The 26370-nt window shown below is 42.7% G+C and overlaps 1 protein-coding gene across 2 annotated transcripts in view; it reads right to left on the bottom strand.

Moving 5' to 3' along the window:
- Positions 1–4639: 4639 nt before the first annotated feature.
- LOC119646221 (atrial natriuretic peptide receptor 2-like) overlaps positions 4640–26370 on the bottom strand; it is a 121448-nt gene continuing 99717 nt past the window's right edge. Inside the window, exons 2-8 of one of the 2 annotated variants that reach the window (XM_038046607.1) lie at positions 21992–22196; positions 21609–21884; positions 20687–21531; positions 15805–16103; positions 15643–15741; positions 7796–7915; positions 4640–7736 (exon numbers count right to left, since the gene is read on the bottom strand). In XM_038046607.1, the coding sequence (XP_037902535.1) occupies positions 5733–7736; positions 7796–7915; positions 15643–15741; positions 15805–16103; positions 20687–21531; positions 21609–21884; positions 21992–22196 (3848 nt within the window). In that variant the 3' untranslated portion in view covers positions 4640–5732. Of the gene's footprint in view, positions 7737–7795; positions 7916–15642; positions 15742–15804; positions 16104–20686; positions 21532–21608; positions 21885–21987; positions 22197–26370 lie in introns of those variants that run through there. The other variant, XM_038046608.1, reaches the window with a different exon arrangement.

Consider the following 26370-nt stretch of genomic DNA (forward strand, 5'->3'; position numbering starts at 1 on the left):
GCGCGAGTTACCGTCTTCATACCGGCCACTATGTATGCTTGACACTGCTGGAAAAGTGCTCGAAAAGCTCATCAGAAGTAGACTCGCTGAAGCGATACGCGCTGCCGACATATAGTCGCCGAACTCGACGGGTGGTGCTGCCTCAGAAACGTCTTTAATTCCGTAAGATGAAAAGACATTCTAGACACACTAGACAATACTTTCTACGTGCCGAACTATCTCTTACGGATATTGAGGGACTATCTGAGGAACCGCTCCCTGCTCTATGAAATGCTAGAGGGTCAAAGGAGGATGGAGGTCACGTCGGGGATAGCACAGGGATTCATCCTAGGGCCGGTCCTTTGGAACGCGATCTATGATAATCTACTTAAACTCGACATGCCAGAAGAGTCGCGCCTGGTCGGCTATGCAGATGATGTCGCGGCGCTTGTTGCTGGACGCACTGTCGAACAGGCGCAAAGCAGATTCAACATATTGATGCGACGGGTAAGCGGATGGACGACTACTCATGGTTTCAACCTATCACTGGGAAAAACCGAAGTAGTCATCCTAACTAAAAAGAGAATCCCGACCCTGCGTCCCATATCGTTCGGCGAGTCGATAATCGAGTTAAAACCATCGGTAAAGTACCTCGGGCTAACTCTTAACTCAAAGATGAGGTTTTTGAGCAAATCAAAGCAGCAGCGAACAAGGCTGCAGCTGGAGTTTCGGCGTTAAGTAGGATAATGGTAAACATTGGGGGTCTTACGGATAGCAGATGACGTCTACTGATGAGTCCAACTCAGTCTGTCCTGCGCGGCGCAGAGGTATGGGCTGACGCTCTTGGCAAGAAGGTATATCATAAACGTCTCGCGCAAGTACAGAGACGGGGAGCTTTGCGGGTGACGTCTGCGTACCGCACTCTCTCTGACCTGGCTGTGATGGTGATCGCGGGAGTGATCCCCGTTGCTCTTCTTGCTCAGGAGCGTCAAGCCATATATAAGTGCAAGGGAGATGAGCCAAGGGAGGTTGTTGCTCGTGAAGAATCACGACGAGTGGCAGCTCTCTTGACAAAATGAAACTAGAGGTAGATGGACTGCGCGGCTCATCGCCAAATTAGGTGCGTGGCTGAATCGGAAGCATGGTGAAACTGACTATTTCCTTACCCAATTTTTAAGTAAGCATGGAGGTTTTCAGTCGTACCTGCAAAAGATTGTGTTTTGCAATGGAGTTGTGGACGACGCCCGTCACACTTTTTTTAAGGTTTTGTGTGACACGAAACCTTATTAGAATCGAGTCGATGTCTGTCTTTCCGTCTGTCTGTCTTTTTTTTTAAGGAGATGGAAATCTTCAAAAGACTCTGTGCTGGGCACGCCAGAGTGTGGGATTTTTTCCCACTAAAACCACTCCCGACTCCCCCGCCCCCCCCTCCTACCCCATGGAACCATATTTAGGAATTACACCACGAGGCGGAGTTAGCTTACTTTAGTGGGGTTCGCAACCGCGCCTTCCTCACTTCTTCTGCTTTTCGCAGTTTATCCTGGATTACTGCGATCATTGAAATGATGGCATTCCAGTCTTCCTGACAAGCTACCATTCTTCGGACAAAATTTTCTGGTGATAGCACTTCACCTAGAGTTTCCTCTAGGTTCCCCCTTTCTTCCACGAACCCAGGACACTGGAAGAATACGTGGGTCGTCGCAGTTTGGACAATTAGGTCCGGTGTCCAATTTAAACCTGTACAGGTATTGATGGTATGCTTCATGGCCGGTGAGAAACTGGGTGAGATTATAATTGGTCTCCCCATGCTTTCGCTCGAGCCACTCCCCGATGGAAGGGATTAACCTGTAAGTCCAACGAACCTTTTCTGACTGGTCCCATCGCTTTTGCCATCTGCTTATGGATCTCTCCCTTTCGGCTTTTCTCACCTGCGATAAGGGAGAGATGGACCTGGAGTTACAAATGTTCATAATTTTGGTTGCGAGGATGTCAATCGGCTTCATTACCGAGATGACGAACGCGGCATCGTCTGAGACGGTCCTAAAGGCAAAACACACCCTTAAGGATGTTCTTCTGTAAGCCCTACTCAGTTTGTGTGTATTGCCTAAAACCTGCAGCGCTTTTCCCCAAACTGGGACTGCACACAGCATGATAGAACTCACCAATCTGGCTATGAACAGCCTGTAAGTATGCCGCGGTCCTCCTATGTTCGGCATCATCCTTGCCAGAGCCATACTCGTGGTGGATGTTCTTTTACAAGTATGCTCTATGTGCTGTTTAAAATTGAGTCCTTCGTCTATCATCACCCCCAAGTATTTGATTGCCGGTTTCGAAGTGATGATACGATTCCTGATTCTAATGCAGGCGTAATTTCTTTTGCGGCGCTTAGTGATGAGGACCGCTTCCGTCTTTTCCTCCGCGAGTGCCAGTCCGGCAGTCTCTAACCAACCCTTAACAACACTGATTGTTTCGCTTGAGTACAACTCAGCATCCTCGAGATGCTTTGCGACTACAAGCAGTGCTATAGCAACGGTGTAACCCACCACCGTGGCCTCCTCCGGAACCGGAAGGTTAAGTACATCATTATACATGATATTCCATAATAGTGGGTCCAGTACAGAGCCATGTGGGACACCCGCCGAGACAACATACTCCTTGGGTCCATCATCGGTATTATACCAGAGTGTTCGCTCTTTGCAAGTAGCTATCAATAATTGCCGCGAGGTAGGTGGGAACACCAATCGTCGCCAGAGACTTTCGTATAAGCTTCCAATTGGCCAAGTTGAATGCATTCCTCGAATCCAGGGTCACCACCACACAATATTTGCTGGTATAACCCTTTCCGTGAATTGCATTTTCGGTCAAGCCAGTAACCATTTTGATGGCATCAATGGTTGATGTGGCTTTACGGAACCCATACTGCCTATATGAAAGGCCCCCTTGGCCCTCGACGACTGGAAGTAATCTATTATAAATAACCCGCTTCAACATTTTCCCCATAGTGTCTAGAAGACATATGGGTCTATAGGAGGACGGTTCCCCTGGCGGTTTGCCAGCCTTAGGCAACCGCACCAGCTTCTGCCGCTTCCACGGTGCAGGAAAGATACTCTCGGACATGCACAGCTCCGAGAACATATCTGGTCTACATTTCGTCTGTCTCTCTGTCTATCTGTCTGTCTGCCACACTCGATTTATTCGGAAACGGCTAGACCGATTGTCACGAAAATTGGTGAGGGCGTGTGATCTGTTGTTCCCTTTACATACAGCAAGTGGCGGCATTTTGTGTCAAGCTTAAAGGGGGGGGGGGCTCCCTATACATGTGAATGGAGGGTGCAAATAATATGTGGCCATGTGGGATATCAAACGGAAGGACTTAATTAGTACTTTTCGAAACTGGTTCCATATTTGATATTGGTTTCACCCAGTGGGAGTGAGGGGTCAAAATATGACCCCCAAAAGTGTAACAGGTCTCGGTCTCAGAACCTATTCAACCGAAAAATCTGAAAAAAATCACAGTGGTGCATCTCTACGAAATCTAGGCCTCAAAATACATCCGGTTCCGATATCTTTACAAACAAAGTTAATAATAGCATATTTGCACATTTTAGAAATTCATCCGGCAACCCCCTTTATGTTCATCCCAGAAATACAAAATTCGATATGGGGATGAGGGATAACATGATGCACAACATGGTCAAGTTTGAAGAAAATCCCACTATTATTAACAAAGTCTTGTAGTTTGGAAAAATATGAAGGATTATGTTGGATTTGTAGCTATATTACATAAGATGATAGTGTCCGGATAGCTGAGTGGTTAGAGCGCAAGGCTATCGTACGGAAGGTCGCGGTTCAAATCTCGCTGGTGGCAGTGGGATTTGTATCGTGATTTGACGTCGGACACCAGTCGACTCAGCTGTGAATGAGTACCTGAGTCAAATCAGGGTAATAATCTCGGTCGAGCGCAATGCTGACCACATTGCCTCCTAGTGTACCGTTACGGTCTTGAATGAAGTGCTCTAACACATTTCAAGGCCCTGATCCAACATGGATTGTTGCGCCAATGATTATTATTATTATTACATAAGATGAACACAAAACCTTTATACCCGAAGCGCGAACTTCCGGTATTCCGACTTGTTTTTTGTGGAAGGTGGGTTGGGGTTCGTCAACAGCTCTATCTAAACACAGGGGAAATCTCTCCAAATAACATAGTCGAGGAGATGCTGCGGCGTGCTGACAGGTGGAGCCGTGTTGTCCATTACGTTCGGGTCTTTCTCGTTGTTAAGAAGATAGAGCTTGACCGGTGGAGGAGCCGGATGGCAGGGGGTTCCTTAAACTGATAGTCCCCTTCCTCCTCTCCCCTCCTGTTGGTGAAAAGAATTCCCTGATTTGAAGGCTCCGCAAGGCGGGAGAGTTCGGGGACTTCCCGAAATGTTGTAGTGTGACAAACAGTTCCAGGCTAGCTCTCTGACGATGGGGAGGTGTTTAGTTGGCAGTCCGACGACGTACCGAACCGGGAGTCCAACACTCTGTGCGTAAATGCATTAACCTACCCTACCCCAAAAAAAAAACAACTAGATGAAATCTGTAAAGGCGTGCTGTCTCACTAGTAGTTGACAATGGTTGAAGGGAGTTAGTTTCTAACATTGAGGCAATTCAATTGATCATTCACAGAATATATTATAATTTTCTTTGTTTAGAGCTTACAGTTATAAAAGTGCGTATAACATAGATATAAATTTATTATAATTATCATAAATAAATAAAAATCTTTGCGAATATATCGGTTTTGTTATAAACATTAACATTGAAATCTTAAAAAGTAGGAAACATACCAGTCTTTTGATATATGCATAGAATTCAACAACTTCCTGCAAATACATAAATGTAGAGAACAATCCTTTGAACATGTTTTTTACACTCGTTTTTCTACTAAACGCTTTTTTCATCCATGCTCCGTAATATAGAGATTTGTTTTATTGACTTACTTCATATTCATACATTTAAAGATTAAAAAGGTACTGCTGCGGGTTAAATTTTTACATATTTTGTTTTTTGGCTTCGTATTTGATTGCTTTCAAATGGATGCTCATATACAATACTCGATTCAGATAGGGACTACACACTAGGTTAGCTAATTATTACGCTATTATAACTTCAATTCGCAATTCAATTCGAAATTCAATTAAAAGATAAATAGCAAACGAGATTATGTTGTATGCGGGAGCGCTAAGTTAGTAGTAATTGTTCATTGGCGTTGCTTTGTGGATTTTGATGTTTGATATGATTGCAATTGTGCTCTGTATTATTTTCTGGGGTGAGTTATGCCGAATAAATAGAAGGGTTGAATTAGAGTTCAGTTCCTCTTGCAAGAAGGAGTCACTTTGGGGGCTAGGGGTGTTAGAGTTCGATTGTGAAAGTGAAGGTGAAAGTAAAGACTTAGTAATATTCTAAATGCAACATTAAACTTAACAATCGTGAGAGATATAGAAGCATGGGTAGCACTATGGACGGACACAAATGTCTTAGTGGGAAGAGATGATAGCATCGCATCACTCCATGTACCATTCACTTTTATGAGCGGCCAAACGGAATGATTTGCGAGTTTAGAACAGATATTATCGGTCATAACCTTTCTTACTGATTATAGCCTTATTTCAACGACACTTCACACATTTTGACATAGATATTTGAATATTGACCATATAGGAAAAAAATACACTAATTAGTTAATGGAACTTATTCTACTAATCCTATAAAATTGTGTTGTCTTGGCACGGATTTTCGATGTCGATTGGGCTATTCTTTGGACTATTCTTGGGACTATTGCTCGCCTTCTTTCCAATAACATACATTGGAACGTAACGTTTTAGGCTTAAATTACTGCTCGATACTTCCGGGTTGCTGCGCAAAAGAGGCTCCATAGGACTGTAGATGTTAATGTTGGTGTCATCGGTAGACATGGAGTCTGGTGGTACATTGAGATTCTTCACAGAGATTGAGTTTTCAGGAGGCCGAATATCGTTTGCAGTTGGTTGATCGAAGTTGTTGATAGCAGCCGAACGTGTTAGGATGTCCAATGTTTGTTGGCCGCTATTAATTCTTTTGCGGAGACGTGGAAGCAATTCCATTTGATCGCTCTCGGTTTCTGGCATTTCGACTGATGATATTGGTACATCCAGACACGGAGTAAGGAGACGAGGATAGTTCGAGATATATTCGACTATTTCAGAAGGAGATGGCCGTTTCTTATAATCTTGGCTCCAGCAAGCTTTCATTAGGCCTTCCAGATGAGGTTTAATTCCAGCTGGAATTTGAATGGTTTTCCCATTTTTAATATAGTCCAATACTTCATTATTTGTGAGGCCCTGATATGGGAACGATCCAAAGGTTATAATTTCGTAGAGGAGGACCCCGAAGGACCATACATCTGAAGCTGGTGTAAACACGCCTAATGCAAGTGATTCAGGTGCCATCCAACGAACAGGTAACATTCCTTTACGGTTGAATCGATAGTAGTCACTTTCAAACATTGGTCGAGCCATTCCGAAGTCTCCTAGCTTAACAACTTTTTGGGCATTAACCAAACAATTTCTGCAAGCAATGTCGCGATGTACATATTTCATATCGGCAAGATAAGAGAGACCTCGTACCACATCTAATGCCATCATAGTTAATCTTTTAGGACTTATATCCGAATCTTCAGTAGTTTTTTCGTAAACTAAATGGCGACGAGCTAATAGAAACGTCTTTAAATCTCCATACAACATGAATTCCATGATTGTGTAAATGGGTTCTGATTGTAGACATACTCCAAGAAGTTTAATGATATTCTTGTGATCGAATCGTTTCATAGCTTCTGCTTCAGACAAAAAGTCTAATCGGTCTTCGGTTGAAGCTCCTGATTTCAGTGTTTTCACGGCAACTGCAGTCCAACCACCATCGTTAAACTGCGCTTCACCTCCATATACTGTCCCAAATGCACCTTCTCCCAGTCGTCGATTTATAACTACCTTCTCTTTGGGTATCTCCCATTTGTCGAGAGTGTTAGTCATGTTGGCCGATGGAGATAGAAGATCGATTCCAAAGTTTTTCATGACTTTCGCTGATTGCTTTAGTTTCATGTCGTACTGTCGCTTCCAGAACATAAAAGATGCCATTGATACTATGGTCACAAATAAAAGGCAGCTAATAGTAATTATGATAAGAGTCACATTATCACAATCGGTATCGAGAAGATCCGCCAAAGCTTGCATTTTGCAAACAAACGCTCCATCGGTTGGTTTTTCATGGTTCTGTAGCCAAACGATTTTGCTCTCATTGAGCTCTAAGTTGCCACCAATAATTTTGAATCCTTTCTCATCAACATGTGGAACATATTGGCCAATTTTACGAAACTGGCCGTAAGCCCATTGCAAAATGTTGATGGTACTAATGCGTGAACCGCCTTCCCCGAATCTTATTCGACCGGAGACACCGTTGAAGTCCGTCTTCCATATTATGTCGACAAATCTATTGACCACGTCCGGCGCTCGTAAATCATCCGTCGCGCTGGGATCCTCCCTGAGAAGTTTGTCTGCTGCCAAGGCATAAACCCAAACTGCATCATATGCAAAGCCTGTGTAGTCAGAAAGTTCAGTTGAATTCACTGTTTTCGAAAAATCGTCCAACCATTGGCTAACGTTGCGATTTTCCTGCATGATAGTGTCGTTTGAAGCAAAAGCTGAGTGAGCCAGGGAGAAATGACCATTAATAGCCTGAAAGATAGATAAGATAAAGGTGAGGTGGAGGAGAATATGTATTGTTTATAACATACCGTGTAAAGTTGTTCAGCTGTGCAGCTCACGTTTTGCATTAGTTTCAGTTCATTATTGACTATCCAAATTTTCGATAGCCAAACAGGCAAAAACCAAACGTATCCGTCCTTAGAAGTCATCTAAAAAAAAAATCGCATAGAAAAGTTTTTAATAATTGTATCTTCTTGTAAATATAGTAAAAAACTCCCTTAAAAATAAGGCATTCTGGTTTTCGAAACAGGGAAATCCCTTCATATGATTGCACCTAGGTGGATACAGAGCCCCAGCTTTATTTACTCGTCTAAGTGGTATTTTCTTGTGGCTAGTTCAGAATGTGCCGAAAAATTTACATTCTATATCACGTAGCTGTGGGGTAACTACTCACGGGCCTAATTAATAGTTGTTTTGCACAATACAACGTAGCCATGGATAGAATCATTGGCCCCTTTCAATGTGAGACCTACTTTTCTTCCAAACAACTCGCTTAGTCTAAACTGTACCCCCAAATCTCAAGGAGATTATCAATGGCGGATTAGTGCCGCAACAGGGTTATAATAAATTTCGAATGTTGCTAACCCTGCTGCGCCACATCACTCCCGGGGTTCAACTGTTTAGAGAAAAAGCTCAACAGCTGCCAGACTTGATTCACTTTTTGGGTGCTGCACCTACTGCGATGTCAGGGGCATCAACAAAAACGGCTAGGGGTGCATCTTGTCGAGGGAAAGCTAAGAGTGTAGCATCAGCCAGTTGTTGTCGGGATTTGTCAAACGAGCGGACAGCCTCTTCAGACCACACAATCTCTCGTGTGTCTTTTGTTTTCGGGCCAGACAAGTACGCGTTCAAAACGGACTGGTGTTGGGTGGTCTTGGGCAGGAAACGACGATAGAAGTTTAGCATGCCAAAGAACCTCTGTAACTTCTTCACAGTTTTCGGACGCGGGAAGCTTGTGATCGCTTGCACCTTGTCTGGATCGGGCTGTATTCCGTCAGGGGAAATGAAGTGCCAGAGGAATCTCACCTGTGTCTGACACTGGTTTAGAGGGACTACATTTGGTAGTAATCTGGCTGAATTCTTGGAGGAGTGCCCGAGCACGAGAGTCACTAATGTCCTCCAAAAGCACGGAAAGATTGTTGTTGGGGTGACATAAGATTCTTCCTGACGAATTAAGGTTAGTTGTGGAGTCTATAAGGGACCTGTTTTGCAAGTCCCCTGGCAACCCATAGTGACACAAGAAGTCTGCGCCTAAAATGGGGAAGTTGACATCCGCCAAGATGAATCGCCAAGGGAACGTCCTACGCAAGCCAAGACTTACGTCCACTTGCCTGTAACTGCTGAATTTGCTGCCGGAAGTTTTAAAGATTGTGGGAATAGCCGGTGGTGCCGGGGCACGGGAAAAACCGAAACCTCCGCACCAGTATCAACAAGATAACTGCGCCTGCTGAAAGGGTCATAAATTGTTAGGCGACGTGGCGCTACGTGGGTGGCCGTCGCCAGGATGGGGGGTCCTGGCGATGGACCTAGTTTTTGAGATAGGCGCGAATTTATACGGGAGCGTATATCTGGTAGCTTTCTACGATGGTACCAACAAACGCTTGGGTCCGTATGGTGTCTTGACGACCTGCTACCCGATCGAGATGTGGCGCAGCAGGGTTAGCAACATTCGAAATTTGTTTGCTGTGCCCTACCTAACCAAACAAGCCAAAATTTAAGGGAAAAGTATCTGTTATTTTCTCCCTAACTCATCTAATTATCGTCGCAATATACAAAATTCACTTTTCTTTTCTGTATAAGTCATTTGCTTGGCGGATTTTGGAGGCTTCTCCTGAATGTGTCAATCCCTTCATCTTGGAGTATTTCCTGCGGTCGTCCTTCTTGAACAGACGTGGTGGTTGTCGAAATCGGCTTCATCGGCCAGCGATTTCCTTTCAGTCGATTATGTTTCGCTTTCATTAATGGTGCTGTTGGCAAGGTCTTGTTTCACTTGAACATTTCATTCCACGGGGCCAAGATATCCATCACTCCGGCACTGTGGAAGAAGATACCGACGATCGTGAGCCTGCTTGCTCACTCCTAAAGCCGCCGGTAGTGGGGTTTCGAGCTCCTACACGGTAGATTTATTCCTTCTCTCATCTTCAATGTTGGTTTTATTTTCTGAGTATCCTTTCCATAGCCACTTCGAATCAAGTACTAGAGAAGAGCAAACACGTACTCATGCACAGTCAGAAAAGAAAGTACATGAACACATATTTATACAGTAATAGGTATGCCCCTATCCGCTACATGGTGTTGTACATGATGGGAGATCTGGCATAGTCAGTCTGTCTGTTCGTTTTTTAAGGAAGTGGACATCTTCAAAAGACTCTGACGTCAGAGTGTGGGATTTTTACCCACTAAAATTACAACTCGGCTCCACCCTCAACATCCCCGCCTTGTCGACCTGCCATTAGGGATTACATCACGGGGTGCAGTTAGTTCACTAGGTAGGTCTTCTTTCTTCTGGCCACTAGTATGACCGGGGGAATTGAAAATTTGATCCGTCTCGGTTTGTTGTCTGAATCATCCAGAAATGGCAAGAGGAAGGCATCCCAGGAGGAAACTTCAACCATTAAGGAGGGGAAATTTGAAATAAGGAAAATAGGTTAAATTTTACCTGCCAGAACTTCCGCTTTTACCTGTGAAACTGGCATGGCTTCTAGCCGACGGCAAAGTAGGGCACTCTGAAAGAAAGTGATTTTCCGTGGGGATGAGAATATCTGTATTGCTGCAGGTGTGGCAATATCCCGAGATGTCGAACCTAAGCGGAATCTTCAGCAGAAAGTAAGGACAACCCCAAGGAAACCCACAATGGACGTAGCAGGTTCTTCGATTAGCGAAAATGTGCGAAAGGCGCAAAACCACTTTAAAGAGCTCTTAACTAGGACCAACTTCTACGGTTTCCATGGGGGTTAGGGTTGTTTGTTAGGTGGTCAAATCAGCGAGAGAAATCTCAGTGCAGCTGGTCCCTCCCATAGGAATAATAACACGGAGGTGGGAATGAAAAGGGCGTGTGTGCAAACAGCAGTCTCATTTCTGACCGCTGGTGTTGCTGTGAAAGTTTTCTGAATACGGGTCTTAAAATTTCACAGAGACAACTTACTATTCTATAGTGGGAGAGCCCCTGCTTTGAGGTTCGCACTGGTGGAACGACTAAATCCTACCTATTAAAAGATTCCTTTCAGCTTCCAATGGAAGAAGCGGAAGAAAGGGACGCTAGAGACAGGAGCGCAGCTACCTTGATGGGATTTTGTGAAGTCACATTTGTGTTGATCCGATGCAGGGAACCAGTGAAGGATCTTAACGGAAAACAGAATAGTGCTTTACGTAAAAAGACAATTCCCTCTAACCACTAAATGCATTTATTCTCACAGAAATCGATCATTACTGGATCTCAAAAATTATTCAGGAATATGCATGACTATGACGGGATTGCGTTCACTCTTGGAGAGGAAGCCCAGAATAATACAGCCGGTCTAGTACACCGCGACATAATGACTCTTCTCATAATTGAACATCGAAAATAAATCCATTCGATAAACAGCAATTCATTGCAAACCCTTAATTCGAAATGAAGAAGATAGATACCGTAATTTCAGCCGCTTCATCAGTTAGAGGGAACGGAGACGCTCACTACTCTTGGTAGACTGTCCCACTTGAATTTCCCCAGAGAAACAATAAATAGTGACAATAAGGATTAGCTGAGGAAATGTTCAGAAACATTTGTAGGGAAGGCCGTAGAGAAGACATTGTTTGCTTCCCCTCCGTTCAAGATCCTGAGCGATGGACATTTTACTTAACAGTTTTTTTGTTCCAACTTCATTAGTCCCCAGGCCCATCGAGAGAGGAGGGAGAACGATGCGGTTCATTCCGGCTTCGATGAATTTCATCAAGTTCACCCCAGACTTACATTTCGTCCATACGACCTTGAAATCGTTTTAAAATCACACACTTTACTAACTTAAATAATCGCCAACATTCCGCTGGTACGCTTTAACTCCTGGTAGATGGGTGGCACTTCTCCTGAGTCCCCGCGACTTTCATGCCTTCGTACATTAGTCATGGTGAGCCTAGTCGGTCTAATTAACTTTGGTGAGACGTTGAATTTTCTCATGTCTGTAGAAAGTTTTAACCTATGAAAAGATGAAGATAGAAATTCTGTTCGAATTCCAGAAGTTTGCGGCAGTCATTGGCTATTGAATTTTCTGGAGTAAAGTCCTATTGATGTGAATAGATGCGGTTACCCTCTCGAGTAGCAATGCATGCTGAGAAGGAGGATCAGCTTTGTTGAACACTTCATGCTGTGAGGAGACATGTATATACAGGGTGCGGCAGCATAACTTCCTTTTTTAAAATGCGCGCCACTCAGTTAGTTGATGTCATAGCGGAGCGCTAGTGGTCTCGTTCAAGAAGGGATATTGTAAAATTTTGTCCCGCCACGGTTCAGTCGCCATCATGCGTTGGAATAGTGGGGAGCGTGCCTTTGCCGTTGAGGTTTACTTTTCAAGTGGATGTTCGGTTATTGCAACACAGTGTGCTTTTCGGAATCGCTTTAATTTAGCCCCGTTGGCTCCCGTCCCAGACCGCAAATCAATTGTTACATGGGTCACTACATTCAGACAATCTGCAAGTGCGACAAAAGGAAGAACTGGGGTCCCTCGGCCCGTTAGATCACCTGAGAGCCTTGAAGCAGTGAGAGCGTCAATGTTGCGATCGCCACGGCGTTCTGCGCGCAAACACGCATCCGCCCTTGGACTATCCGATCGTTCTGTGAGAAGAATTCTTGATGATCTTCATTTCCATCCCTATAAGATGGCGATAGTGCAGGAACTTTCAGAACGTGACTTCAATTCTCGGATGAACGCATATGAGCTTCTTCTTGATGCCGTTCCCGAGGGTGCTAATGTTTTTTTAGCGATGAAGCCCATTTTCATTTGTGTGGGTCGGTTAACAAACAAAACATGCGCTACTGGGCTGACACCAAAACTCGAGAATTGCATCAAAAGCCTTTGCATTCACCCAAAGTCACAGTGTGGTGTGCAATTTCCTCAGCTGGAATTATTGGTCCCTGGTTTTTTGAGGAAAATGAGGTTACAGTGACAGTGAATTCGGACCGGTATGTAAACATGCTACAGAATTTTTTTTCCCACGGCTAGAAAATTTGGATTTGGGGGACACTTGGTTCCAACAAGACGGTGAAACAGCACACACTTCAAGAGCATCGATGGCTGTTTTGAGGGAACACTTTCCAGAGCGCCTTATCTCAATTAGAGGCGATTTGGAATGGCCGGCACGCTCTCCCGATCTGTCCACTTGTGATTTTTTTCTATGGGGTTTTTTGAAATCCCGTGTTTATGTGAACCGTCCAAGAACCCTACAAGGTTTGAAGACCAACATCCAAGAAGAAATTGCCAACATAACACCTGCTATGCTAACAAGAGTCATGACAAACGCCAGAAATCGGTTTACGCAATGTATGGAGAATGGGGGACGTCACCTAACAGATTTGATCTTCAAAACAATGTAAATAAAAACTTTAGACATGTACCTACATTATAAAAAATAAATAAATATTTTCCGATGCATACGATAGTTTTTATAGAGTTTTGAAAAAAGGAAGTTATGCTGCCGCACCCTGTATATATACAATAAAGTTATCATCAAAATCATCCCAATGGAAATACCGCGACAGATCATATCCCTATCTGATGCTGCTTTTGTTTGAGATGATGGTGAGGCACGATCTATGGTGACCGTTAATTCATGGGCAGTAAAATGGAGAATGACATATGGTAGGTCTTTGGTATGATAGGTATGGTAGGTCTTTCTGTAACGTAGCTTCATTTGCCTCCGATAATGTTCCAGGAGCGTCTTCATTTTCTGGACCCCTTCATAGAATGCTTTAAAGCCCCTAGAGCTTTGGGGCATCTGGTAAAACTGCCCCTCAATCTTTCGAATTCATGCTACCTACCAGTGTGGTCTGCAATATGAGTTTAGAACTTTATGACCAAATATGCAATAATTCTAAATTGCACCTCGCGGACAAGGTGAGAGTCTTACTACCTAAAAATGAACCAGTCAAAATAGCATCTGATTATTTGCAGAATTTCACTCTGGATTTAGCACACCTCCTGCTGTTGAGGCTGAGTTGTGTATTTCTCCGAAAAAAACATCCCGTAGGCGGGAGCACGGAGCATTGTATACCGCGCAAATTGCAGTCAGCTTCGGATTGAAACTAAGAGTGAGCTGCTGCCAAGGATATTCTCACGGAGATTTAAGCATCCTTTCCTTTCTGGCGGTTCCATGACGAAACTAAATAAAACACCAAAAGCGGGGGGAAACAACGAAAGACAATGAGAAATGGTCTTAATGTAAATCACTGTTCCAAGTCCCAGTATTCAATGGTCTTATATTGTGAAGTTCACAATTAAAGTGCGGCCACCATTATAAACGTTGATGACTTATAACAACTCAATTTAAGAACATTTATCAATTATAAAACAAAGTAATTTTAGTATTTTTTATTCAAAATGAGAAAAATTTAACTATTTTTCACCCATCACTAATCACTGACTTTTCTCTAAAACTCAACTGCTCCGTCAGCCTCGTGACTTTCACCTCGCTACCCACAGATAGGCGAGCCACTCAGGCGGGTGAGTTTCTCTCCGTGGTGAATTGCATCATTCCCGTGCGGAGTCCGCACGAACCTTCGCTAATTGGTTCGTGCCTCCACAATATATTAAAGAAACAGACGCCAGTCCCTCAATTTTGTTGCTCTGGGTTTTAATTCCGGTTCATTATGCATGTTTATGTTCGTTTTAGTGTTAATCCACTGCTGCAGGCTTTATCAAAAGAAAAAGTCCAATCAGCTGAAAAAGTAGTACTGGCGGATCGAAGAATTAAATAATGGGACTATAAGTTAGCAAAGAATAAATTTGAAATATTTTAAGCGAATATTTACCTAAGAAAATATAGTACATATTCGTTTCTTTGAATGTTTGCACCACTTGACAAGCAACGACGATTGGAGAATTGCAAAGATTTTTTGGAGTTTTTATGAGACTAATTTGGATGAAATTTTGCAACCCCATTGTGACTGCTGATGAAACCTGGGTCAGGCGCCTAAGGCAATCGTACAGAAAACACATCGAACCAAATATGAAAATAAATTTTTCCACTTTAGAAAGAGGAAAAGGATGTCCTTTCTTGCCGGTGAAGATGAAAAGATAGGAAAGATTGTAAATAGTTTAAAGAAAAGATTGTTATGTCATGTAAAGGCACGGCATGCATTTTTCAGAAGTTCCAGCATATAGCTACAAGCGTCCACATTTCCAGGACACCCCCTATGAGGGTCCTAAAATGGACAACAAAAGAAACAATGGAAGAAAAAGTAAGTTTCTACATTATAAGGAGAGATAGGAGTGAGGCGAGTGAACACCTGCTATAACCCAAAACTGAGAAGGTGAAATCAAATGTACGTGGTACCTAGCTGCTGTGAACTCTCTTCAGCTGGAATAGTTTGGTGGAATAGATGAAAGCAGAAATTTAATGACAGCCTTTTTTGATAAACTTAATGTGTTTATTTGAATAAAACATAGGACCTGTGCTGTATATAGACTCCCTCTTTTACCGAGTGACTGCTCTACTTAACACTCTAGGAATTAGTTGATTGCACACCTCCGCTAGTTTCTAAAGGTAATTCCACTGAAGTGTCCGTCGACACGGACCTGACTAGCATAGAGACATGCAATCGTATATTTTGAGCGTATTCTTCAACCCCAGCTCAATGAGCTAGTCTGAAAATGAAGTGATATAGTAGCATAAGTTTACTTACCTTCAAATGATATGCTTCACACATTACCACCTGTGCGATATCGTTGTAAATATCACCAATGATAATTTTTGCATTTTTTCGTTTCATATCAAGAAGATGCTGAAAATAATCAAAAGAATAATTAATTCCTCATCGATTTCAGATAGAATTAACTCAACTTACCCTTCTCATCTCAGCAGTTGATATATCTTTGGGAAATTTTTTGTTCAAAATCAATTCCATGTTGAATTGTTTCAATTGTGTTTCCAAATGTGGTATGTAATCTGTGTATTTTTGTCCGTCTTCAGTTAGTGCAGCCACTCGTTTCCACTTGAGATGTTGCATTAGTTTCACATAAACTGCTTCGTATTGGCGATTTGACCCAATCGTTCGAAAGAAGTAGGGGTAATTAGCGCGATCGGTAAAGGTCGCTCCTTCAGCGGAATAAGACACCACCGGCATGCGAACGTGCTTTGAAATACCTGAGAATGGGAGTTTGTGAGGTTTGAGGGTGTTAAACTGGTTGTATTTTCACGTCTAGGAACTGATATAAATGCATAGATGCTTGTCATATGTTAAGACAAGCTTCTGCATAGCCAAAATCACACGGTCCCGAAAACCGCAATCGGGACTTTTTATAGCTACTTTCGAGCCCTCCCAAGAGCTCAGTGAAGTATATAAAGTTAAATATATACTTCACCAAAATATTTCGCTTGAGCAAGTCAAGCCAATCCAAGAAGTGCAGTGCTACAACTGCCAAAATCTCGGACATATCGCCATCAACTGTTCTATTGTGCATAGGTGCGTGAAGTGTGAAAAAAAAACATTTCCGCAGGGAATGCCCCACACCACCGGCGGAGACGCCGCATTGCTGCAATTGCGGCCAGACCGGACATCCTGCCAACTACCACGGATGCCCGGCATACAAAGATATGGTTACTAGAAGGGATGCGGGGAGGGCAAAAAATAATGCGGAAACCGAAAAGACCAAGCAAACGGTGACACAGATGTCACAAAACTTGTCCCGGCCGGGCGTATCGTACGCGCAAGCAGCTAGGAATACTCTTCCTAGAGCTGCAGAAGCTCAAGCTCCACAAGGCAACAAACTGGCCTTCAGGAACTTGGTCGAAAGTCTCGCTTCCGCCCAGTCGAATGAACAGCGGAAGATTGCCGCAATCCAACTGTTAATGAATCTATAGAGTTAAACACATTTAACTCCGTGCCCCTGGTCTCATACGTTCAACGAGCCGCTGCCCAAGCGTTGGTTGACACTCTGAAAGCAGACATATTTTGCGTTTGCGGAGACTCATATAAACCATAGACATAATGTCAATTTCACCGGATACAGCACTATTCGGCATAACAGCAACACGGGCGCTGCCCTTCTAGTCAAAAAAGACTACCATTTTTAGGAAGTCGTCATCGATGAGTTACTAGTCTGTTCCGTTGCAGGGGCAATAGTGAAAACTAACGATAATAAGTGGGTTTTGGTAGTTTCCGTTTATATCAAATGCAATTCCCGAAGTGAGCAACTGGGCCATGACTTAAAAGTCTTGGGTGATCTCCAGTTAAAATCAAAATATCTTATCCTCGGTGGTGACTTTAACCCACGGCACAAATCCTGGGGCGATAAAGCAGAAAATTTAAATGGGAAAACCCTGTACAACTGGATCCACGACCCTTTCACGCCAGCCAACCTTGAGGTGGTTTCGCCGGATTCGCCGACAAGGTCCGCTAGTCAATCCATCATTGACTTTTTCCTGCTGTCTGATGAAACCAAGCAAAGTTTTCAGGTAACTTCCGGTAAAACTTTGTCAGGCATGTCCGACCATTTTAAAGTTGTACTCAAAATGACCTCAACTTCACAACTGCAGAAGCGAGTTAAGGTAACCATCAGATCATTCGCCCACACTGATTGGGACAAATTCAAGTCAGATTTAGCACCAATGCTGAACTTGAAAAAACTCGCTACAGATCGCAATCCGTCGGACAAAGAAATCGACGAAGCAATCATTTTGGCTACAGACGCCATCTATACTGCTACACGCAGAAATACCAGGCTGATCAAAGTCTATGAATTTGTATACAACAAACTCCCGCATGACATCATGTTGCACATAAAGGTCAGACAGATTTGGCGCAGGAACCTCAAGCGCAACTTCCATAAAAATGGAAATAAAGTTAATGCTGAATACAAAGCATTGCTTTCCCGGATTAATTGCCTGAGTACAATTATCCGGCAAATGGTGGCGCAATTCCGCAATAAAAAATTAACCCGTAATCTCGCAGATATTAAGCCCGGGCCAGATATGTTTCAACATATAAATAGGCTAGTGGGCAAAAATAAGTCCCGTAATTTCGTTCTTACCAGGAACAATGAACCAATCTGCGGAGACGCCAGGAAGGTGCATGTCCTTGCGGAATCATTTGAGTCTCAGCTCAATACCCCTTCGCCTCAAAGTAACCCGGCAATAGTGTCGATGATTGAAACAACTATCGCCTCCCGGCATTCAAATAAGCTAGTGACATTCTCCCAAACGAACTCCTCGGTAAAACCAACGGATTCGCAACATTTCCCGAGTTTATCGCAACTCACCGCCTTGACCTCAAACCTAAACGGTAAAAAGCCGGACCTGACGAAATCCCTAATTACGTAATTAGGCAACTTCCCCGAATCTCCATCAAATTTTTGCTGGCAGTATTTAATAACTGCATAAATAATGACTACTTTCCCACCACCTGGAAAGTAGATAAAATAATTGCGATCCGGAAAAAAGCCGGCTCTAGTGAGCCTAAAAACTTTAGACCCGTATCATTATTGTCCAATCTAGGCAAACTCTTTGAGAGAGCATGGACAATCGGGCTAGTCCAATATTGCAATCTCAACGAGATTATACCCAACCATCAGTTCGGGTTCCGCAGCAAGCACGGAACTCAACATGCACTTAGCTACCTTCACGACACTGTCGTAGCAAGACTTAGCGTCATTAATAAACTGACCGTAGCATGTGCATTAGACTTAGAAAAGGCCTTCCATTCCGTATGGGTTAACGGACTAAACTAATCGATCTTGAGTTCCCAATTCCGATCATTAGAATTGCACTACGCTTCTTCGAAGATAGGTATTTCTACGTCAGCGTGGTAAATGAATTCTCCGATCTCTTGTCGGTAACATCGGGAGTACCGCAAGGATCCATTTCTGGACCCACCTTTTACAATATCTTCACCGCTGACTTTCCAACTCCCGAGACCGGCACCGAACTTATTCAATATGCCGATGATACTCTTATCTTCGCTTAAAGCCTCCACCCCAACAGGGCAGCTAAAGCGTTCGAGAAATACTTGAAAGACCTCTGCAAATATTACCTGACATGGGGCATTAAAATTAATGAGGCCAAAACGCAATTCTGCACGTTTCGGAGGAGAGCTAGATACCTAGGTTCTAGAGGAATCCACAGAAAAGCTAAACGCTTAAAAATGAAGATCGGAAACACTATAGTGAGCAATTCCCAGACCATTAAGTACTTAAGAGTTAAACTTCACGAACTCCTTAAGTTCAAGCCACATCTTGAGCTCGCTATCGGTAAGGCACGGGGTGCACTCAGTAGGATCTTATTTCTTCTTGGTAAGAAGGTAGGACTCAGCACCAAGGCCAAACTGACTCTCTACAAGACTCTGATCAGACCCATTATCTGCTATGGAGCGCCCACGTGGATCACTTGCTCCACCCGAACCATGTCCAAATGTGATCCGGCAACTCTACCGACAGGGTAGCACCTTCCGATTGGTCAACTTCCTAAGGCCCTGCCAAATAGTGAGCGAATCTCTTAAACCCGCCATCCTTTCCCTCCATGATTCTCCCTGTCTGGTAGGGGTACACCGAGGCTAAGCACAAGTAATATAATGTGCTATTGTAGTTAGATTAAGTTAGATTAAGTTTAGGCTTAGTTAGTTTTAATTATTTTAAGTAAGTAAGTAATGCCTTCTGGCGCTTTTAGTGCAAGCGCAGTTTGAAGTAATTCAGTACAGCTTAAAAAATGTCAAGATCAATGTATTAAAAGTAATACAAGACAAGTAATAATTATACAGAAGGTCGGGTAGGCCAAACAATTGTAATAGCCACCCATTGAAATAAAGTTAAGTTAGTTAAGCTAAATATTTAAGCTAGAATGTAATTAATAATGTATTAGAAAGTAAGACACTATTGAAAATAAAAAACTTAAAACTTAAACTCATGTGTTAATTGGTTTCCAATTTGTAGAAAGAAAACGAAATCAAAACATTTTGTTCTGGTGGAGACATAAAAGTGGCCAAATGGGGGTATTATTTTTGTACCCAAGAACATGGCTTGGGTAATTTCAAAATTAACAATAAGTCTAAATCGGAAACTACGAAATTTCGATATTTTTATTTGTATTAATCGCATCTACAGTATTTCGGGAACCATTTGTTCCTCTATTCAGTGTGATGTCTCTCGCCTCATTTTCATAAATATATTATAATAATAATAATTATATTCATGAAAATAAGCCTAAAAATTCAGAAGATTTTGCAATGAAGAAGAGAATAAGTGGTGCTCCAAATACAGTATATAATAATAATAATAATAATCGTTGGCGCAACAATCCATATTGGATCAGGGCCTTGAAGTGTGTTAGAGCACTTCATTCAAGACCGTAACGGTACACTAGGAGGCAATGTGGTCAGCATTGCGCTCGCCCGAGATTATTACCCTGATTTGACTCAGGTACTCATTCACAGCTGAGTCGACTGGTATCCGACGTCAAATCACGATGCAAATTCCACTGCCACCAGTGAGATTTGAACCGCGACCTTCCGTATGACAGCCTAGTGCTCTAACCACTGAGCTATCCGGACACATAAATACAGTATATGGCCAACAAAAATTTTTTAGTCAAAAAAGGAGCTCTTTTTCTCGGTATACGTGCAAAAATTGGCTAATGAACCCACTCATTAAATGACGTTGACTAATGAGGAAGCTTGGATTTAAATAGGAGGACCTAAAAGGTGTTCTATGCTAATAAACAAATGTAAAGGTGCTTACCTGCTATAGGTTCCACTGTTTCACTACAGGCTGGTCCAAGTACTCCCAAAAACGGGTTTTCAGTCAGCAAATTAAAATAGTGTATGAAATACTTCATTACAATATCAGATCGGCATTGACCGTCACTTATTCGAATCCTGAGTTTAACATTGGGCAGAATAGTAGAATTTGCATTCACAGCTTCGACGGCTTTCTGAGCTGCAGGTTCCAGGTTCTTATAAGCGTCGCCTGTTCCAGTGAAAGGAAATATTCCCCCAATCAACAGTTCCATTTTATCCTTAATAAGCCATTCAGAGTAAGTTTTCCTATTGTCATGCAACCAACTGCAAGCTACGCGGTCATAAATTTCAGCTTCACTGGACTCCGTAGAGTTAATCCTTAGATCCTTGATATCGCTAAGCATTCGATAGAGATCATATTGCTCAACGTAGAATTTATCGAGAGCAAAATGGGCTTTATTAGCGTCGCGTAAGGCTACAGAGTAATACTTATATAATGGGGTTAGTTCGTATTTACAGAGGGTAGTTTGTGTTGTCTGCATCTCTTCACAACGTGGCATAGTTAAAGCTTTGTATTCGACTTTTGCGTTTATGATCTCAGACGGAGTCCAATGTAATACCGCAAATTTCATGCTTTTTCTGTAGTGTCGGGAGTGATTTTGGTAGACATTCTCGAGAAGCCAATCTATAGCTTCGTCCAGTTTATCACCAAACCAAAATACATTGGCGTATAAATGCAATTCTTGAATGTGGTTTTCGATAAAGGCAGTGTCGATATAGTGACCAGATAGGAAAGTGACACAGTTTATACTTTGGCAGTCGCTCGCGATGAATTTCTGTTCGGTACTGAAAAGGGAGTAGTATATCTTCATTTTTCTAGAAGAAAAGATACAGTTTCAATGTGAAGCTGAAACCACACTTACCCGAATTTTTTCTCCAGTTGAGTCAGTATGAATCCATCTATTCTGAATTGCTTATAATATTGCGATGAGGTATTTTTGAAGGTACTGTAGTGCATGATACTTTGTACATTGACTGGATCAATGTCATTGAGTAAATTTACAGGTACAAAGAGTCCGAATCGTCCAGGACTGGTTGCCTGGCCTGCATCAGCTATTCGAGGTGGCCGTGTGACCAGAAAATCAGGTGGCACCCAAACTTCGAGATCCAATATTGGCACTTGCCACGTAGCAAAGGGTCTGCATGAAAAGATAACAGTGAGTTATATGAACTAAGGAAATTGGAAAAATTCAGCAAAAAATATCTATTATCTTTTAGAAGTTATATTTTATGCATGCATACTTACGCAACTAAATTATACATAGTAGTGAGCAAGTTATCATATGCAATTTTCCCTGGAACATGAAGATCAACTAGTTTTACATTTCTGTAGCCAAGAATCTCACGGAGAAAGATTGCAAATATCCGTGACATCAACTGATGTGTAGGTCTTTTTGATACTTGAATGCCAACAATGTCATTTGATGTTCCCATAAAGTTGTAATATCGAACTGGAAAAAAGAAAAACAAGGAGTTAGAATTGATGGCAAAGACATGAACGAATAACTTCATTTATGGGGTTGAAAAGCAAGAGGGTAGCAATAGTCTAACTTGTTCTCAGATCTGGTTTTATCAGCGTTCAACACTTGCTACCAATTTGAAAATAACAAGTTAAATTGAGGAGAGCCAGAGGTCTATTAGAATAGCCGTAAGTCTATTAGAATAGCCGTAAGTCTTGAACCTGGACTATTAATTGGACCTAGTAACAAAAAAAAATTCGGGAGCGATTAATGCTTCATTATGAATTTAGTCGAGTCCTTTCACTCGGTACGAGTGACCTAGTATAACTTTTTTAGTAATAGTGCGATTTTCACCAAATTTGGCATGCTCTATGCTGTAGCCTATATTGCTGCAAAATTGTGTGATTCTAGGGTGAACTTAAGGGGGGTTTTCCTGCCAATTACTAAAAATTATAGTAATGTACTATTATTAACTTTATTTGAGCAGGTATCGATATGGAGGGTATTTCGGAGCCTAGGCACCATATAGTGGCAGCCCCCGGATTTTTTTTCAGATTTTTCGGTTGGGTAGTTTCTGACAATTGGTTGGTTAAAAAAAATGGTCATTTTCAACCCCCCGCACTCCCCACCTTTTTAACAAATCTCAAAACTAAGAACAGCTTTTAAAAGTACTAACCGAGACCTTTAATTTGATACCGCACATGACTATATTTTATGAAAAAAAATTTCCTCCCCCTCCCCCCCTTTTGCATGTATGGGGACCCCCCTTAAATTCGACGTAAAAGGATGTAACTCACTATATTCGTGAACGTTCACAGTTCCCACCTTTCTACAAAATTTGGTGCCAATCGCTACAACAGTCTCCGAGAAAAATGCGTGTGACGGACAGACAGACAGTAAACCGATTTTAATAAGGTTTTTTGTTTATACAAAACTTAAAAAGGAGCTAATAATGGAAGTGCAATGAATCTAATTGCGAGCTCGCACACTTGATGTGCTTAAATGATATAAAGTTGTATGCTGGTACTGGTGCCCATCTTAAATCTTAAATCTATTGGGCATAGTTGATATATTCTAGCGTGAGATTTGGTTGGAATTTGGTCTAGACGAGTGTCTAATCCAAGCCATTCGCAGGGATTATTACGAACCCCATGCCAGATATAGTATTGTTAACCTCCGCATCCAAGTTTTGACCAGGAGAGACTTCTACAAGTACCTACGAATTCTGCAAGGAACCCATGCTTGAGTGGATAATTTGAAGGATGCTCTTCTATCCGAAGTCCTGTTACATATAAAACTTTACCTAGCGTGTACTGGCATATGCATTCGGAGTACTGTCGTGGCCGAAAATCGATTTGGAAAACATCTAGCGGCGGATACGGATTACAATGCCCAATTTTCGAAAGTATCCCACAAATTCTGCCACGAAGCGGATGAACCTGCCTCGTAACGTTGGAGGGGGCGTGATTGGCGTTGCGTTGAGTCGATTTGTTGCAAAAAAAACAGAGATAGATTACAGGCTGCCTTGACTTAACGTTAAATTTCTGCATGGGGTAGACCAGGAGCGGATTGATGAATGAAAATCGAAGACAATAATAATAAGGGTATCAATGGAAGAAGCACTGCGTCCTACAATAATTATTGTGCCCCTTTGGTGGCTATAATGTACCAAATTGGCTACTAGCTTGGCCGAAAATGCAATTCACGGAATGGGTAATACCAACAAAAATTTTGTGTGGTAGTAAACCTTGACGCCGAATTGGTGAACCTCGGATGTCTGGAGTTCCTTATTAAGGCAGGCCTAGACCGGATACCGGTTGTTGCGCCTTTGATGATGATGATGATGAGTAACCCTGGACGTGAATAATGCATTCAATTCGGCCAATTAGAGCCTTATACAGAAGTCCCTTGCGACGACTGGTGTCCTATCTCGCTGTCATTGTTGATAGCTAAGAATGGAGGTCCTGGTATGACACCCATAGTGGACCCCAAAAGAATTTTGCCTCCCCGAGTGTCCCGGAAGAGGCCGCGGTAATAGGTTACGCCGACGACATAACACTAGTTAATGCAAAACTCACAAGCACATCAACTGAGCTAGATCTACAGAAGAACAACTCTCAGGGTATATTCTGCCATCAGGACCGTCTTAAATGGTGCCGCGTTCGTTATTTCGGGACTGTTACCGATTGATATCTTGGCAGATGAGATGGGGACGTATATAACACGAAGTCCATATCTCTCCTATCGTAGGTGAAAACAGTTAGAAAAGGTCGTTGGACACACAGATCCCAAACTGTATAGGTGTACATTTTTCCACCTCCACCTGATTGTGCAAATTGCGATGGGATGTCGAAGGACCCAGCGCATATATTCTTCCGATGCTTGAGGTTCGTGAAAGAAAGGAAGAATTTAGGGGAAGCTTTAGGTGAAATGCTACTTACCCTAGACCTAGGTAAAGTAAGCTAATTTTACCCTTTGATGTTACACCTAGAGGTGCTTCTACGGGCAGGGGAGAATTTGAGGTAGTTTTAGTGGGAAAAAATTCTACACACGTACGTGCCCAAGTTAGTGTCTTTTGAAGATTTCGACCTCATTAAAAAAAGTGCATTAACCTATTTTGCACAACCTTAGCTTCGTCAGATAGTAATTTAGCCTGCAGTATCCCGTGGATACCCCTACTATGATTCTAAGATCTCCCTAAATCTCTCCATGAGTACCCTGGACTGCTTCATTCCTGGTAAGCTCGTTTAGTATAGCTCCCTTAACCATTTCATTTCCTTCCGGTCGAATGTCCACTGACTTCCACCGTCACAGTGTTCCTCTATGATTTTGAGACCGCTTCCGGTTTCTCATCCGCTAAGGTCAACCCGACTTTCTAGTCAGGACTTTACCGCTCTCACTGTTTCCGTCGCGTAGACCTCCACATCCTTTGGATGCTTTGCTGTAACAGCTGCAGCCAGGTTATCCGTAAAGCAGATAATGGTGGGTCCTTCTGTCAGGCGAAGCACGGGACCCAGCACCGAGTCCTATGGTACTCCCGCTGTGACGATGTACTCTCTGTGGCCCTCATTCGTCCTGTACCAGAGGATCTTTTCTGAGAGATAAATTTCAACCAGCCTCGCTGAATGGATCGCCATTTGCCTTCTGCTGTTTTCGTGGTGAGGAACCAGAGTGGCACCAATCTTTTTCAGGAGGGGCAGGTAGCTCACCTCAGGTTTATATCGGCATGGTTGCATAACTGCTCGGAGCAGTTCTTTTTACTCCTCCGAATTTCCTCTTTTAAGCAAACCATTCGGCATTCTGTATTTATCGAGCTCGATCCGCATTTGGTTTCCATGCAGATTGTCTGTCACTGTGAGATTAGTACGCACTGACTTGCCAAGCAACTCTATTGGCTAAGGCGGAATTAAATGCACTATAGACCCTCGGCCTCTTCCCATCAAAGTGTATGAGGATCCGATATTCACGAGTACAACGTCTAGCTCCGCGAACCCTTCAAGCAGAACACGTTTTCTCACATTGGTTGTCGGACTGCTACATTTAAGAGCCCACGCATTAAAATTACCGGCTATGACTTTCAGCTAACGTCCTCTTGCGCCCAGAAGCAGAGCGCTCGGCAAGTCTTGCGTTGGGTGGAGCATAGCAACAATAACAGTTGGGCTGAAAACTTCGAAGACATGTAGATGTCGCTACTAGTAGTAAATCCATATGATTTCTAGTTAACTCTAACCTTTAAAGGGAACGTGTATAAATTTGGCAGAAGTCGGACTATTAGTTTGTGGGATAGAGCATTTTGAGTGAAGCAGCTTTTGTTTGTTTGAAAAAAAATGGATAGAAAAGAATTTCTTGTGGTAAAAAAGCATTGCTTTTTGACAAAAAAAAAATTCTGTCGAAGCCAAGGCTTGGATTGATAAACGTGACTCGGACTTTGCACCAGAAAAAGCAACCATGGAGAAGTGATTTACTAAGTTTAAACGAGGCAAAATGAGCACCGAGAACGATACCTGCAGTGGACGTCTCAACGAGGCTGTTACTGATGAAAACATCAAAAAGTCCCCAAAATAATTTTGGCCTATTCTGAGGTTTAAGAGAAATCATAATAAATAAAATTATATGAACCCTATAATCGTTGCATCGCCCTCGAAGGCAACTATATTGAATAATA

Source organism: Hermetia illucens, chromosome 1 (assembly GCF_905115235.1).
Source record: "Hermetia illucens chromosome 1, iHerIll2.2.curated.20191125, whole genome shotgun sequence".
In the NCBI taxonomy this organism is placed as follows: Eukaryota; Metazoa; Arthropoda; class Insecta; order Diptera; family Stratiomyidae; genus Hermetia; species Hermetia illucens.